General features: G+C 45.9%; 1 protein-coding gene and 1 pseudogene across 5 annotated transcripts in view; one reads left to right on the forward strand and one right to left on the reverse strand.

Moving 5' to 3' along the window:
* The window catches only part of MTCL1 (microtubule crosslinking factor 1), a 123,507-nt gene that overhangs the window by 23,715 nt on the left and 84,631 nt on the right, over window positions 1-15,161 (reverse strand). For all 4 annotated transcript variants that reach the window (XM_080686268.1, XM_080686270.1, XM_080686267.1 and 1 more), the window contains 2 exons: window positions 13,243-13,473; window positions 9,935-10,132 (listed from right to left, as the gene is read on the reverse strand). In XM_080686268.1, coding sequence (XP_080542394.1) covers window positions 9,935-10,132; window positions 13,243-13,473 — 429 coding nt within the window. The remainder of the gene's footprint in view (window positions 1-9,934; window positions 10,133-13,242; window positions 13,474-15,161) is intronic.
* LOC308257183 (small ubiquitin-related modifier 1-like) lies at window positions 6,028-6,328 on the forward strand (annotated as a pseudogene). Its single transcript has one exon. The product of its transcript is annotated as a small ubiquitin-related modifier 1-like (transcript).

Consider the following 15,161-nt stretch of genomic DNA (forward strand, 5'->3'; position numbering starts at 1 on the left):
AACATGGCCACGGGGAGGGGGGACCTTTTAAGCCTGAGCCTGACCCACCCCAACATTTCCAGTGTCTTGCACAATGCTTGTCAGGTGAAGTGTGCAAACAGGTTTGATAAATGAAAATGGGTTTTTATTACTAACCTGCTTACACCCGCCTTAAAAGATTTTGCATTTTCTAAAACCTGTCCCGCCCTTTGAGGGCACATTTCAAAACTATGACTGCTCTCTTAGTACATTTCAGCATGGGCATTTTATCAGAAAGGTTTGGCTGAGTGAATTAATTCTGTAGCCAGATAATGACAGGCAAATGAGCCCATCTCTTCAAGCCAGACAGAAAGCACAAACATGCATTGCGCGGTCTCAGGGCAATCTTGTTGGCTGCATTTATGAGACAGGCAGAATAAAAGCTCTCCGAGTCCGGCTGGAGGCAGAATGTCTCTATTATAGAAAGGAGAGCCCCTTCCTCTCGGGTGGACCCCCCTACTTGGTAAACCACGGTGAGTGACCTTCAGCTCCCTAGCATGGGATCTACACACAGCGTCTCCCCTCCATCATGGGGAGAGTCAGCTGTACTTCTAAAACCATCTAGTTAATGCACTAAGCACACACATGTACATACACAAAGATGGTCAACCACATAGGGGAACATTTAAGATACTTTGGATATGTTTGGGTTTAAATAAAGTTGAATTAGTAAAGAGAAATTCTTTAACATGGACCGATTTGCTATTGAAAACTCCATAGTTGCTCCCGTAATTTATAGGAAGACTTATAATAGTAGATACAGCAGACTTTTGATCTAGCAGAAAGGCCTATTTGTTAAACTTTTTATTTATTGCTCTTTGATTTTTCTCAGCTTGAACACCAATTTTTACTTTAATAGCTCTGAGATAAAAGGCTTATTAAGAGTACAATTCAGTTAACATTTGAAAAGCTCAGCAAATAGAGAACCTTCTTAAAATCCTATAGTCTTTCCAACCTCCAGAAGATAAATAAAGACCCTGAATAGCCTCAGCAATCTTGAGAAAGACCATATTTGGAGGTATCACAACTATACTACAAGGCCATAGTTATCAAAACAGCCTGGTACTGGCATAAGAACAGGTATATAGATCAATGGAACAGCACAGAAAGCCCAGAAATAAAGTCACAACATCAATAAATCAACAAACAAGTGCTGGTGAGGATGTGGATAAATTGGGATCCCAGTGCACTGTTGGTGGGAATGCAGACTGGTGCAGCCACTGTAGAAAACAGTATGGAGGTTCCTCAAAAGATAAAAAATGGAACTGCCGTTTGACCCAGTGATCCCACTTCTATGAATATATTCTAAGAATCCCCAAACACCAATTTGAAAGAATATATGCACCCCTATGTTCATAGTAGCATTATTTACAATAGCCAAAATCTGGGAACAGCCCAAGTGCCCATCAGTAGATGAGTGGATAAAAACTTGGTGGTACATTTACCCCATGGAATACTATGCAGTTGTAAGAAAAGAAGGCTCTCTTACCCTTTGATCAGCATGGATAGACTGGGAGATTATTGTGCTAAGTGAAATAAGCCAGTTAGTGGAAGACAAATACCATATGATTTCACCTATATGTGGAATCTAATGAACAAAATAGAAACAGAGGCATGGATACATAGAACAGACTGACAGCTGACAGAGGGGAGACGAGAAGGGAGGCAGGATGAAAGAAGGTGAAGGGATTAGCCAGAGAACATATATGCATAACCCATAGATACAGACAACAGTGTGGTGATGGCCAGAGAGAAGGGGGGGAGGTGGGAAAAGGGGGGATGGGAACATCTGTAATAGTATAAACAATAAAGTAAATACATTACCTCTATATTCAAAGAGATGCTTTTGAAATGTGTGAAATTGTAACAAATGCTTGTTTCTCTAAACTCTGTATCAAAAGTATTTAAAAATTATGTAAGTGTAGGTGAGTGAGAAAAGGTGTTGCAACAATTTTTTCAGAAATATACATCAGTCTAAGTACAGAATTTGCTGAGAAACTATGTATACATTATGGTGATTTATTTGGTATTTTCATCTTTACATATATCACTACTTTTTAAGTCAAAGTAATTTGAGCATAAAATAATGATAATAATTTTATTACAGTCTTTGGAGCAGTCATCTAATTTTCACTGTACATCAATCCTGGGTACGTACTGCCACATTCGCCATGTTACAGAGGAGGGACTACATGTGCAGAGATTGCCGACGTCTCGCTGTTAGGAAGCGCAGGCCCGGACTGCAATCCAGGTCTGTCCCTTCCGAGGCTGAACAATCCAAGCCAGGGTGTTTGAATTCTGACATCACACCCTGCCTGGGCTTTCATTATTAGTGTTTTTCACTTGGCCTCAGAGAAGCCACCTAATCTCTGTGACATGAACTCTATCCCCATAACAAGGGAAATAATAATAGTGAGCCACCCTGAAAGAGTACCTCAAAGTCACTTCTCTCACTTTTCCTCTGGTGGTGGCCCTTATTGGGCTATGTCTGGGGGAAAGCAATTACCCCAATCAAGTCAAGAATAGAACCAAGATGTTCTGGTCCATTTAAAGGTCTTAAGTGAGAGTATTCCCGATACAGAGCTTCTGAACCTTCTGTGCCGGGGGCCCAGCTATGCAGCCTTTCAGCTGTGTCTGTTAGATATAGGCCAATGAAAAAGACCAACTTTTCAATCTCTTTAAGATAAGCTGGTTGGTTTTCTCACAAAGAAGGATAAAATGGATCTATTATTTCCTCTCCCCAGGCTAAGGGCATTTCAACCCTTCTGAGTTCGTCTCTCTTGGATGAAGCTTAAATTAATCCCAAAACTGGCATCAGGAGCTTGACTGTGCTATAAAGTGTTAAACTTTCTCTAACAGGTTCAAGGTTAAGCATCAGCTAACAGGACTGCTATCCAAGTATACAATAAATTATTAATAGAAACTGAGAAGGAAGTTTATGGAAAAGGTAACATACCAAGCTATTAGTGATGCAATGCCAGCAATTTTATAAAATCATTCTTGCCTAAGACTTCTAAAACCTGTGTATTACAATTCTGTGAAAGGCTAAATTATTATCAACTACCTTGCTTGCCTCAGAGCCATTTACTCTGGAAATGGCTTTAATAAAAAGTTGGAACAGATATATTGACCTGCTGCTATAGGCTAACCCACAAAAGCCAGTCATAAAATAGAGGTGATGGCCTCCACTTCCTATTCATTTAGGCTATCAGACATAGGCTGGGAGTTCTGGGGTGCTCTGGTAGCTGCTCAACCCCTCCCCCCAACACACTGCATAGTTCCTATGGATACATATAAAGAGGGGGGCCTTTGCAGCAGGAGTCCCAAGACAAGTCCTTTTCTGTGATATTTCCCAGAAAGGATGCATTTGCACATCCAGCAACATTTTCATATGTAAGCCAGTTATTATTCTTACCTTCATTGTTACATCCAGGTTAATTTTAAGATTCTTTTATAAAACCATTATTCCCCCCCACAGATAAAAGACAACTAGTCATTGAAGACTGGCATGAAAATGTTCAATATGACACATCAATATGATCTCTGATAGAGGTTTACAGGGATGGCAGACTCATTTATGTAAAGAAATCATTTTTCCTCTGGCTGAGAATATACCAGATGATCCGGGCCATGAGGGCTCTGTGCCTGCAGGCCACCAAAATTTACACTGAGAGCTTCCCAAGAATAAATGTGGGTGTATGAAAGAACTAATGGACATATATTTAATATGCTATAAACCCAGAGATACCAGTCCAAGTCTTCAAAGAAGCCAGGGCAGGTCTGATGCAAATCAAGATATGCTGTACCCCGCACGCCCGGGGTTAACCCTGGGAGGTGGGACTGGGGCAGAGAGAGTTCTTCCTTAAATCCCCGTTAGTCCTTGACTTGTCACCTTCAGCAGTAACTGAAGCAAACAAACAAAAGTAAACAGCAAAAATAAAATGATTCAGAATCATACGCTCTGGTCCGGCTCCTTTTATATAAAGTTGCATGACTCCTAGGTGAGGATATAAGGTTGCAGAGTCTGAAGAATGAACCATGGCATAACATACAAAATCAAAATGCAAAAGTTACTGAGGCTCAAGAAGAGAGTTTTCTTACTACAAAAAAAAAAAAAAGAAAGAAAAAGAAAAAAAAGAAAGAAAGCCAGGGCATGTCACAGTTCTGACAAAGCCAAAGGCGCTTTGGCTACAGAAGAAGGGCTGATTTTTACTTTTAGGGTAGCCCCTAAAGCAGGGGTCCTCAAACTTTTTAAACAGGGAGCCAGTTCACTATCCCTCAGACCGTTGGAGGGCCGGACTATAGTTTAAAAAAAAACTATGAACAAATTCCTATGCGCACTGTGGGGCTGGGACGAGTCGGCTGCTAAGCAGGACAGGCAGCGGCATCTGGCGGGCGGGATAAATGTCCTCGGCGGGCCGCATGTGGCCCGCGGGCCGTAGTTTGAGGACCCCTGCCCTAAAGCATCACATGAGTCCTGGATCAGGGACAAAGGCCCAGGGAGCGGGATCCACTCGGTCCTGAGTGAGGCTTTTAGTGACCAGCCCCCGCTGAAGACTGGAAGACTAATATGGAACAATATTGCATCAGGTCCTGCTCTGAATTTTAGATTAGATTCCGTATGTTTACACTTCAATGCTTTAATAGAGAATAGTATGTCACATCCCTGAATGAAAAAATAACTTCTCTTTTTGAAAAATTAATCCTACTCTTGGAAGACTGGCTGTTGGAACCATGGGGTCATAATTCTGGCACTATTAATCACCTTATTTAAAAACAAACCTTGATTTCAGGGATTACTAATGTATATTAAATGCACACATCCTTAGCAGTGCTAGTCTCGAAAGCTTAACATAGCGGCAAGTGGCAAGCATCTTGGAGCTCAATGAGAACTATCTAACATGCCCTTGCCCACTCCCAGCCTCTGTTCTGCCACAAGGCAAGCTTACTGGTCACAAGGACAATCGGGTCACTGCTGCAGATCACACAGCCAAAGACCAGTCAACAGGGAGCATTCGCAGGGCCAAACACTTTCCAACCTGATGGTTTTCATGATCTATTTCCAAGGTTGACTCGATACATGTAATTTTTTTCTTTTACCTCATTGGACATGATCAATGTTGCCATTTATTGTGTTCAACTTGGAGAATGTTCAATATGACACCAATTAAAGACCAAGGCCCGGGAAATTTTGTTACTTGTGAGTTTATCCTTGGGAAAGAAGTTCAGCCTCGTTTCTCATTCTGCTTATCACCGGGGGGCGGGGGGGGGGTGGTCTCAGAGTTTCTGAAAGGCTGTGGCTCTGTTCGGCAGCTCTGTAAGACACCCAGGCTGCCCAGCTAACACCCAGGCCACTACAGAGCGGGGCAACCCTCCTAAGGGAACTCTCAGGGAGCCAGCTGTCGCTTACAGTGGAGCTCACTCATCTTCTGTCCTTGGGCGGATGGCATTGTGCCCTTAGTGACTATGGAGAGATGGGTCCATTAAAGGCAGAGCTGATTCCCCCCATCTGGGCTCTACCCTGGGAGCCCGTTCACGTGCCTCTGCTGCACAAAGTGAAAACCCATGGGTCCCTCGCCACTTGAAGGGGAAGATCTAAAAAACCAGCGTTGGAAGAGGAGGAAAGGAGAGATGATATTAAAATACACTGAATGTGAGGTTCCAGCTGAGTGACTTTACATTAGTTTTCACCCCAAGGGTAAATTTTCCATGACTCCGGTTTAGAACACCAGATGTTACATTTTTTTCTTCTTCTGCAAAGCATTTGGATGCGCATGTGAGAAACACCCAACACATGATCTTAGCGCAGCAGGTTTTCAACTAAATAGAAATCAAGAAATACTATTTGAGTTAATCACAGATACTTTATAGTATTGGGGGCCAATAAACTGGTCCGGCAACAGTGCTGTGCTGTAGGGAAGAGAGACGGATTTGTAAGCCCTGGAGCGAGGTTCTCTCTACCCTAGGCCACTGCTGTGCAGGGAGACCCCCGGTGAAGCCACCATCCCCATGTCTGGCCAGCAGGCAAAACCTTCACAAGCACATGGGGGATAAGAAGGAAGGAGAATACATTAAACTCAGTCTTTGGACAGGATAGCTGTGAGATTCACTTCAAAGTGAAAACGGCGACACATCTCAAGACACTGAAAAATTCATATTGTCAAAGACTGGGAGTCCAATGCCTTCACTCAGGTTTCTCTTGGGAGGTCAGAGAATTGCTGATAATCACACTCCAGAAGAACTGGGAATGGAGGAAGAAGATGTGACTGAAGTTTATCAGGAACACACAGGGGGTCATTCAACGGTTTAGATAGTCTTTCTATTTTTTTCTTTTCTCTCACACCTTTTTCATTTTTAAAGACAGTTCTTTTGTAATGTGGGGTTGAAAACTGGCACCCTGTTTCTTTTACACACCTGGCAATGCGGAGTCTGGTGCCCATTATTCATTAGTGTTGGTTTTCATTGTGCTGATGGTGGGTGATGAAGCCTCAGCCCCCTCCGCATTGCCCTCTCCTTTTGAAATGTTACTGTGTGAGCAGGGAGTCACCTTTTCCAGGACCATGCCCTTCAGGCTTGTGCTCAATAAGGTGGACCAGTGCAGGTGCTCATAATGACTGCCACCTGGCCCCGAGGTTCTAGCCCCAAGGTTCTGGCATGTGTTAGCTTCACTCCTGGACCAGGACTCTCAGGGGGAGATGGAAAATGTCCTTTCCTTGACTTGAAGCTACTTTTAAAATCTGAGGGTCTGGACCCAACGAAGAGGAATATGAGGTTGGAGTCAAGATGACAGATCGGGTGAGAATAAAGACTAATAGCGGTGGCTTCACTAAAGAGAAAGCATTTAAGAGTAGAGAAAAGTCTTGTCAGAAGATCCCAGAAAGTCCAAACTTTCATTAGCAGTTAATAAGGTATTCGAGTAGAAGTGGGTACAAAGGAACAATGCTCTTTTTTAGTTTATTTGTACTTTTTGGCCTGGGATATGGGTTTTAAGTGGACATCATCTGTACCAGCTTCATTAAAATAAACAACACATTTGTTTAACAAAAAACTGGCAGATTTTAAAGGATTATTTTGCAAAGTAGCATTTTATTTTCTAAGTCATTGTTGGCAAATTCACCCCATGAGCTAAATTCTCCCCATGGACTCTGGCATTATGACGAACTTCCTAATAACTGTAATTAAAAGTGCCTTTGAAAATTCCTCCTTGAGTCACAGTAGTCGGGGAAATGGAAGGGTGGGTGGGGGTGCATAGAAAACAGCTCTTCAGTGTGACCACTGAGAGCTGCTTGTTCGCCTGGGAGGCATCTCCATTCCTCTCCTGGTAAAAACAAACACGCACTTGACGCAGTAGCACCCTTGGCGCAGGTTCTGAATTATGAAAACAGTTTGCTATTTAGTAAATTAGCAAATGATGCACATATTTTGTTTTTCATGTACTTGGCGATATAAGTAAAATTAAATCTGTCCCTTTGTTCCCTTTGAATGAGATCGTCCATGAGAAAGTCTTACACTACTACTGCATATATTTTGGGGACACAGATACTAATAGTTTCCATTCTGGGGGCTTAAGGATTTTTCTTTTTCCTGTTTAAAACACTTTTTATACTTTTTGATGTATAGTACTTGAAATTCTTACCAGAAAATGCATTAATCACAGTTACTTGATTACAAACGAGAACTATCTAACATGCCCTTGCCTACTCCCAGCCTCTGCTCTGCCACAAGGCAAGCTTACTGTTCACAAGGACAGTTGGGTCACTGCTGCAGATCCCATAGCCGAGGACCAGTCTTCTGCATTTTGGGTTTTGAAGCCTTTATTCAAACTACTTTTAAATGAGTGGTTTACTGTCAGTAAAGTGGTTTACATTTTTTTTAATAGCATATAATTCCTTTACTCTTTTATTTCTCTCTCTCTCTCTCTCTCTATATATATATATATGTATGTTAGAAATCCAGGATATTGTCCTGCCACTTATGACAAATGCTCTGGCACCAAAAGTAACGGCCAATGTTAAAAGGGTAATAGAAAATTAGAGCAAAGAGTCTTCCAGCCTCAGTCTTTGCTCACCAGGAATAAAACAATAAAACACCACATGGAGGAGTCTGCATGGTGACTGTTCACACCTGCAGTCCCGTGGGATTTTAACATACTGTCCCCTGTCCAGTGACCCAGGGTAGAAAGAGTTGTCTACCATTACTGTTATTTGTTGACTTTTTTATGATAATAGTCTATCCTTATGACACTTCTGCAACCAAATTGGCTTTCCATCTCCGCTTTAATAGATATAGAGGACAATGATTATCATCTCTGCTGCTGTAATGTGTTAGGTATTTTATGCTAGTAGAATCTAGTTTAATTGTTTCAGGTGAAAAGTATTCTTTCAGTTTCCATTTTGAATGTGTCTGGATTAAACAAACAATAAACTACTGAGAGAGAGAGAGAGAGAGAGAGAGAGAGAGAGAGAGAGAGAGAGAGAGAGAGAGGAAGAAAGAAGTAGCTCTTTAGTTGTGAAAATCTTATTCGCATATGGAGAGAAAGCAGTAAGGGGGCCTGTGCTCACACATCACCACTTTCTTTCACTTGGATCTGAGGCCAAGTGCTGACACAGCCTCTCCTGCTTGACCCTCTGAGGCTCAGGGCTGAGGGAGGGGCTGCAGCTGTGGCGTCTACGCAGAGGGAGTGCCCAAATATGCTTGTGGCTGAGCGGCTGCAGCTGCACCCGCCCTCCCAGAGTGACTCCGGCCCTGCCCCTCACCCCAGAGCCAGGGTCCAGGGCCGGGCCCTCAGGCTCTGCCCTATGGAACTCTCAGAGAAGCAACATAGGGTCCAAAACGACTCAGAAGAGGAAGTCTGGGAGTGAGGAAGCTTTAACAACTGGCACCTCCCAAGGGCTCAACCCTCCAAACCCACCAAGGCTTCTGTTTCATATAAAACTGCAAAAATTTTGGATGGTAGCAATAGTATCTTTTGGGTTATTAAGCAAGGTCTATCTGCTTAATAATTAATAAATGTGGCCTCTAGCAATACCAATAATTACTTAATATTTACACTGAAATCCCACCTTTCTTTAATGCTTTAATTTTTTTAGGTGTCATCAAATATTTTTATATTTCAAGTGGCCCCAAAAGAACCTGAAACATTTTACACATTTGGGGATATTTTTTAAAAAGTACTTGTTCCAGCCCTAGCCAGTTTAGCTCAGTGGACAGAGCGTGGGCCTGTGGACTGAAGGGTCCTGGGTTTGATTCTAGTCAAGGGCATGTATCTCAATTGCAGGCTTGATCCCTGGCCCTGGTTGGGGCATGTATGGGAGGCAGCCAAACAGTGTGTCTCTCTCACATCGATGTTTCTCTCTCCCTGTCTCTCCTCCTCTCTTCCACTCTCTCTAAAAATCAATGGAAAAAAATATCCTTGGGTGAGGATCAAGCAAAAAAAAAAGTACTTGTTCCTTCTTCCTTATGCGTTATATTACCAAACGAGTGCTATTCTCAAGTGCCCATTCAGCTGAACATCCACACAGAAGCCCTGGACTTTCTTTTTTCTTCCATGATGGACACGTGGCACTCAGTATCCTTTCCTTGGAAGAACGGTCAGCTTTCATACGGCCTCAGACCACTCTACAGAATACTCTCTCTTTCTCTGTCTGCGGCACATTCGCTGGCCTTCAGGGGACACAGCTAATCTCTCTTCTGTGGTCCTTATTTCTATGTGTAAGCCAAATGAACTAATGGGCTGACATCAATATAAAAGCCTTCATGATGTGATTTCTGGCAAAATTACAGCAACAGGCAGCCACAGGTGCCAGAGACATTTGCTGCTCCCCAGAACACCAGCCCATGGGAAATGATACAGACACAGGTTGGAGTCTTCTCTCCCAGGTGTGGGTAGCATGGGGGGCTGGGACGCGGAACCCACCTGCCCATGGAGCTGCCCTCCATCTGCAGGCTGCAGCCGTGATCCATGGTCACCGACCTGCACGGGGGAGTGTGGAGAATGCTCCCCCACTGAAGAGCCACAGCCTGGACTGTCGTCATCTCGGTCTGGACTGGCCCCGTTTGGGTCCCCCTGGACTCCAAGCTCCCCAGGCCTGGGGTAGAGCTCTGGGTGCTCACTCTGAAAACAGCAAGAGAAGATGATCACAGATTTACCCAAAGCCTTCCGCTGTGCAGTCTGATTTTTATGGTTTGAGGATAATTACCCACTTTATGGGCTTTATCAACTCTTCATTTCTCAGCAATTCCCCCTAATATGCTCATGATGGCCCTTTCACTCACTGGTCACTTTCTCCATTCAAATAGCATGCAGTTTAGTAAGTACAGTTTACTAGAAAAGATTAGAAATTTTACTATTTATAAACTACTAGAGGCCCGGTACACGAAATTCGTGCACGGGTGTGTGTGTGTGTGTGTGTGTGTGTGTGTGTCCCTCAGCCCAGCCTGCACCCTCTCCAATCTGGGACCTCTTGAGGGATGTCTGACTGCCCATTTAGGCCTGGGATCAGGCCTAAACAGGCAGTTGGACAACCCTCTCACAATCCAGGACAGCTGGCTCCCAACTGCTCACCTGCCTGCCTTTCTGATTGCCCCTAACTGCTTCTGCCTGCCAGTCTGATCACCCCTAACCACTCCCCTGCCAGCCTGATTGATGTCTAACTGCTCCCCTGCCAGTCTGATTGCCGCTAACTGCCCTCCCCTGCAGGCCTGGTCACCCCTAACTGCCCTCCCCTGCAGGCCTGGTCACCCTAACTGCCCTCCCCTACAGGCCTGGTTCTCCCCCCTCCACAACTGCCCTCCCCTGCAGGCCTGGGTCCCCCCCAACTGCCCTTCCCTGCAGGCCTGGTCACCCCCAACTTCCCTCCTCTGCCGGCCTGGTCACCCCCAACTGCCCTCCCCTGCAGGCTTGATTGTCCCAACTGCCCTCCCCTGCTGGCCATCTTGTGGCGGCCATCTTGTGTCCACCTGGGGGCATCCATCTTTGACCACATGGGGGCAGCCATCTTGTGTGTTGGAGTGATAGTCAATTTGCATATCACTCTTTTATTAGATAGATAGAGGCCTGGTGCATGGGTGGGGGCTGGCTGGTTTGCCCTGGATGGTGTTCCGGATCAGGTTGGGGTTCCCTTGGGGCGTGGGGTGGCCTAGGCGAGGAGCCTATAGTGGTTTGCAGGCCGGCCACGCCCTCCAGTGACCCAAGCAGAGGCCCTGGTACCTGGGATTTATTTATCTTCTATAATTGAAACTTTGCCTTTAGCAGAGGCCAGGACAGGCCAGGGTGGTAGGAAAGCTTGGCTTCCTCCATCGCCGGGGAAACCCAAGCCTCCTGCTTGCTCTGTGGCCGCAGCCATTTTTGGGGGGGTTAATTTGCATACTCGCTCCTGATTGGCTGGTGGGCGTGGCTTGTGGTGTATCAGAGTGATGGTCAATTTGCATATTACTCTTTTATTAGATAGGATAGAGGCCTGGTGCATGGGTGGGGGCCAGCTGGTTTGCCTTGGTTTGTGCTGGATCAGGGTGGGGGTTCCCTTGGGGCATGGGGTGGCCTGGGCGAGGGGCCTGTGGTGGTTTGCAGGCCGGCCATGCCTCCCGGCGACCCAAGCGGAGGCCCTGGTACCTGGGATTTATTTATCTTCTATAATTGAAACTATGTAGCCTTGAGCGGAGCCAAGCCTCCTGCTTGCTCCGTGGCCGCAGCCATTTTTGTTGGGATTTATTTATCTTCTATAATTGAAACTTGAGTGGAGTTCAGGACTGGCCAGGGTGTGCAGGAAGCTTGGCTTCCTCCATTGCCAGGGAAACCCAAGCCTCCTGCTCTCTCCATGGCCACAGCCATCTTGGTTGGGTTAATTTGCATACTCACTCCTGATTGGCTGGTGGGCGTGGCTTGTGGGTATAGCAAAGGTATGGTCAATTTGCATATTACTCTTTTATTAGATAGGACTAGAAACCTGGTGCACGAAATTGGTGCACTTGCGGGAAGGGAGGTTCCTCAGCCCAGCCTGCACCCTCTCACAGTCCAGGAACCCTTGGGGCAGTGGTCGGCAAACTGAAGCAATGGTTTGCTGCTCTGTTGACTAATGAGTTTGCCAACCACTGCCTTGGGGGATGTTTGACTGATGTGGAGGCAGGAGAGGCACTAGCCACTGCTGCTACACTCACCGGCCGTGAGCCTGGCTTCTGGCTGAGCGGCGCTCCCCCTGTGGGAGCGCACTGACCACCAGGAGGCAGCTCCTGCATTGAGCATCTGCCCCCTGGTGGTCAGCGTCCATCATAGTGACCGGTTGTTTCACTGTTTGGTCAATTTGCATATTCGCCTTTTATTATATAGGATTATTGCTTACAGTTATGGTTTTAAATTAGAGGAAAAAGTCCAAAGTATTGATGAAACTTTACAACTACTTCTAGGTTTTGCTTAGTGATGGTTTTCTGTCATGGATATTTGGGAGCAGGTTGGATTAATTTTTGAAGACTTCCTTCACCCTGAGGAACGAGGATCACCGTATCTTCCCATTCATAGGATGACTTAAAATTACTTACCCTGCTCACTAGAGTGAAAAGCAACTGAAAGGTCTTTGGGGACTAAAAGGAAATCAACATGCTCAGTGTCGGAAGCAGCTGACAGAGTGGCGAGCGGTGTGGACAGCCTGCGCTCACAGAAAGCTCATGGCCACTCTGCTTAATCAATAAAGAGCCATCTGAAAACAAATAACTGTTCTGTTTCTGTTATGAATCTTGGAACGGAGGCATGTTCCCTTTCTTAGGAGAACACACACCAATTTCAGAGGCGGCAAGGAAGTGACCCACCTGGAGCTTAGAAGAAACCCTTATAAAACTGCACTGGCAGAATGGGCTCTGACATTTAGGAATAAAAATTTAAACTTAGAACTAGGTTTTGCAAACTAGCAAGGTAGAAGGAGAGAGTCAGGGATGGCAGGGTGATCACTTTAATAAACTTATAACAGCAACAAAAGAGATGGCAGCAAAACTTTGTCACAGAACGGAGTTACTGACCCATATACTCTTGCAATGAGGTCAAAGGACAGACCAGAACTCTCGGGCTGGTATATAACTGGACAACCCATCGCCTGGAGCAGACTTGACAAAACAATCTGAACTAACAGAACATGACTGTGTGCAGGGGGGAGGGGCACAGCAGTGCCTGGGGGTCAAGAACAAAACCGATGCAAATAAGAGTGAACTCCCCGTGAACTCTCCGGGTGGAGGTACCTCAGTGAAGTCCTCTCCTTCCTCCTCCATCTGTTTCCCTTGTCGCCAGTGCTTCAGCAGCCACCTGAGTTTGACGTAGAAAAGGAAAATGTTCTGCTTCAAGGACCGGAGCTCCTGCTGCACGAGACTCCTCTCATCACTCCAGGTCCGCTCCGGGAGGGCACCCTGCAGAGCCAGGCTGTGCATCTCCAGTTCCTTCCACCTCAGGGCGTAGAGGTGATCCTCCTCCACCTGGAACGGAAGGAAGGGGAGTGTGACAAGCAGCGATGCCCATGTGCCACCCAAACCAAACTATGTCTTTTCAAACTGCCATTCAATCCATACCATTTTGCATATGGTGCCTGAAATAGAAACCAACGAAAGTGTGGTGAACTCCTTGAGACGTTCACTATTTATAAAACATTCTAAGTTTTCTGATTTAGAAGAAAGTGCTATTTCAAGGTAAGAGATCATAATTTCTCCTGGTCAAGTCTCCCCTGGTGCTTTTAGATGACTCTGGTTGCCTTCAGGAAAATTATTTCTTGGACGCATGGCTACAGCTCACTCACATGCAGAGTCCACCTGCCTCTGAACCTGGGCTTGCACACAAAGACACACTGCGACTGTGAGGGGGGAAGAAGTAGGAATCCTTCACCTTGAATTCCTGGGCCCTCTGACCCCTCCCAACCCCCAGCCCCTGACAGAGAACAGCAAGCGAAGAAGAGGCCCACAGGGAGCCTGCGAGGGAGAGCTGGGGCCTGCAGACACTCTTTCCAAACATGAAGTACGCCACTCACATGGTGGTGAGCAAACAGGGAAGTATGTCCATAACCTACATCCACTTCCATGCCTAGGATTTCACATTCCTATTACATGTGGGTAAGTCTTAAGGAAGTAAAAGCTCTGCTAAAAAGAAATGTTTTCCCTCTCTCCATCGAGTTCCTGCTTTTACAGCACAGGTCTAGGCACGCTTCCAAGCAATAAGCAATTATTATATGTCAATAATGACTAAGCAAAAGGGTATGAATAAAATCTTAATCTACTTAATCTTGCAGTAGCTGAAGCGGGGTGAAAAAGGATTAGGATCATTATCAGCTGTCCTCTCCTAATTTAACACTCCCTCCTGCGCCAAAAACTAAGGCGGTGGGTTTTGTTGTTTCCCTGAAGTACTAGGTTAATGTGTGGAAACCATGGGAATATGACCACCCCTGCCTGGGTCGATGGAAGGGTCTGTGCTGAAGGCCAGGGAAGAGCAGAGGCAGCTCTGGGGAGGTCCCTGGTCTGGGCAATGACTGCATGGCTACTGTCCTAGCACCAGATTTGTTTGCACTTCTAGCTGATTCAATTCAGCAGCTCAGCTGCCCTGAGTCCCACCCCTGGTTCTCCCCCGTCTGGACACAAGAACGGCACCGAGTGGGTAAGGGGCAGCCTACTGTACTGGAAATCCAGTTCTCACCTTACCTTAGGCCCTTAACTGCCTCTGGTAGTTTCTAGTCCTCCGTTACAAAATGGTTAACAGGGAGTGCTGTGCAGAGTGCCTAGCTCAAGGCAGGTACTCCAGAGGCACAGAGTGTTAGTAAGAGGAGAAGCAGCACTTCTCACAGGGGGGTGTTCTCTTAGTCCCTCCTGGAAATGCCCCTTCCTGGCTCGCTCTCTGACCGCTCCTCCCCTGTCCTGCGGCCTCTGCTGTTCCAGGACTCCAAGCGCTTCCTGCTTCCCGAGGCGCAGAGCAGCTGCTCTGCCCTGGGGTGGGTCAGGGAACACTTTCCCTTCCCTTCCCCTCTGAACAAGCCTGGATGATATCACACCACCTGGGGCCAAGGTCTGGGAGCCTCTTCCACAGGCTCCTTCATCCTGAATACAAGCACTAGAAACACCTGGGACCTTGCCACTTGGCTATCAGCATCTCCGGGAATAAACTAATTTTCAAAGAGGATTTT

Source organism: Plecotus auritus (genome assembly GCF_963455305.1).
Source record: "Plecotus auritus genome assembly, chromosome: 8".
In the NCBI taxonomy this organism is placed as follows: domain Eukaryota; kingdom Metazoa; phylum Chordata; class Mammalia; order Chiroptera; family Vespertilionidae; genus Plecotus; species Plecotus auritus.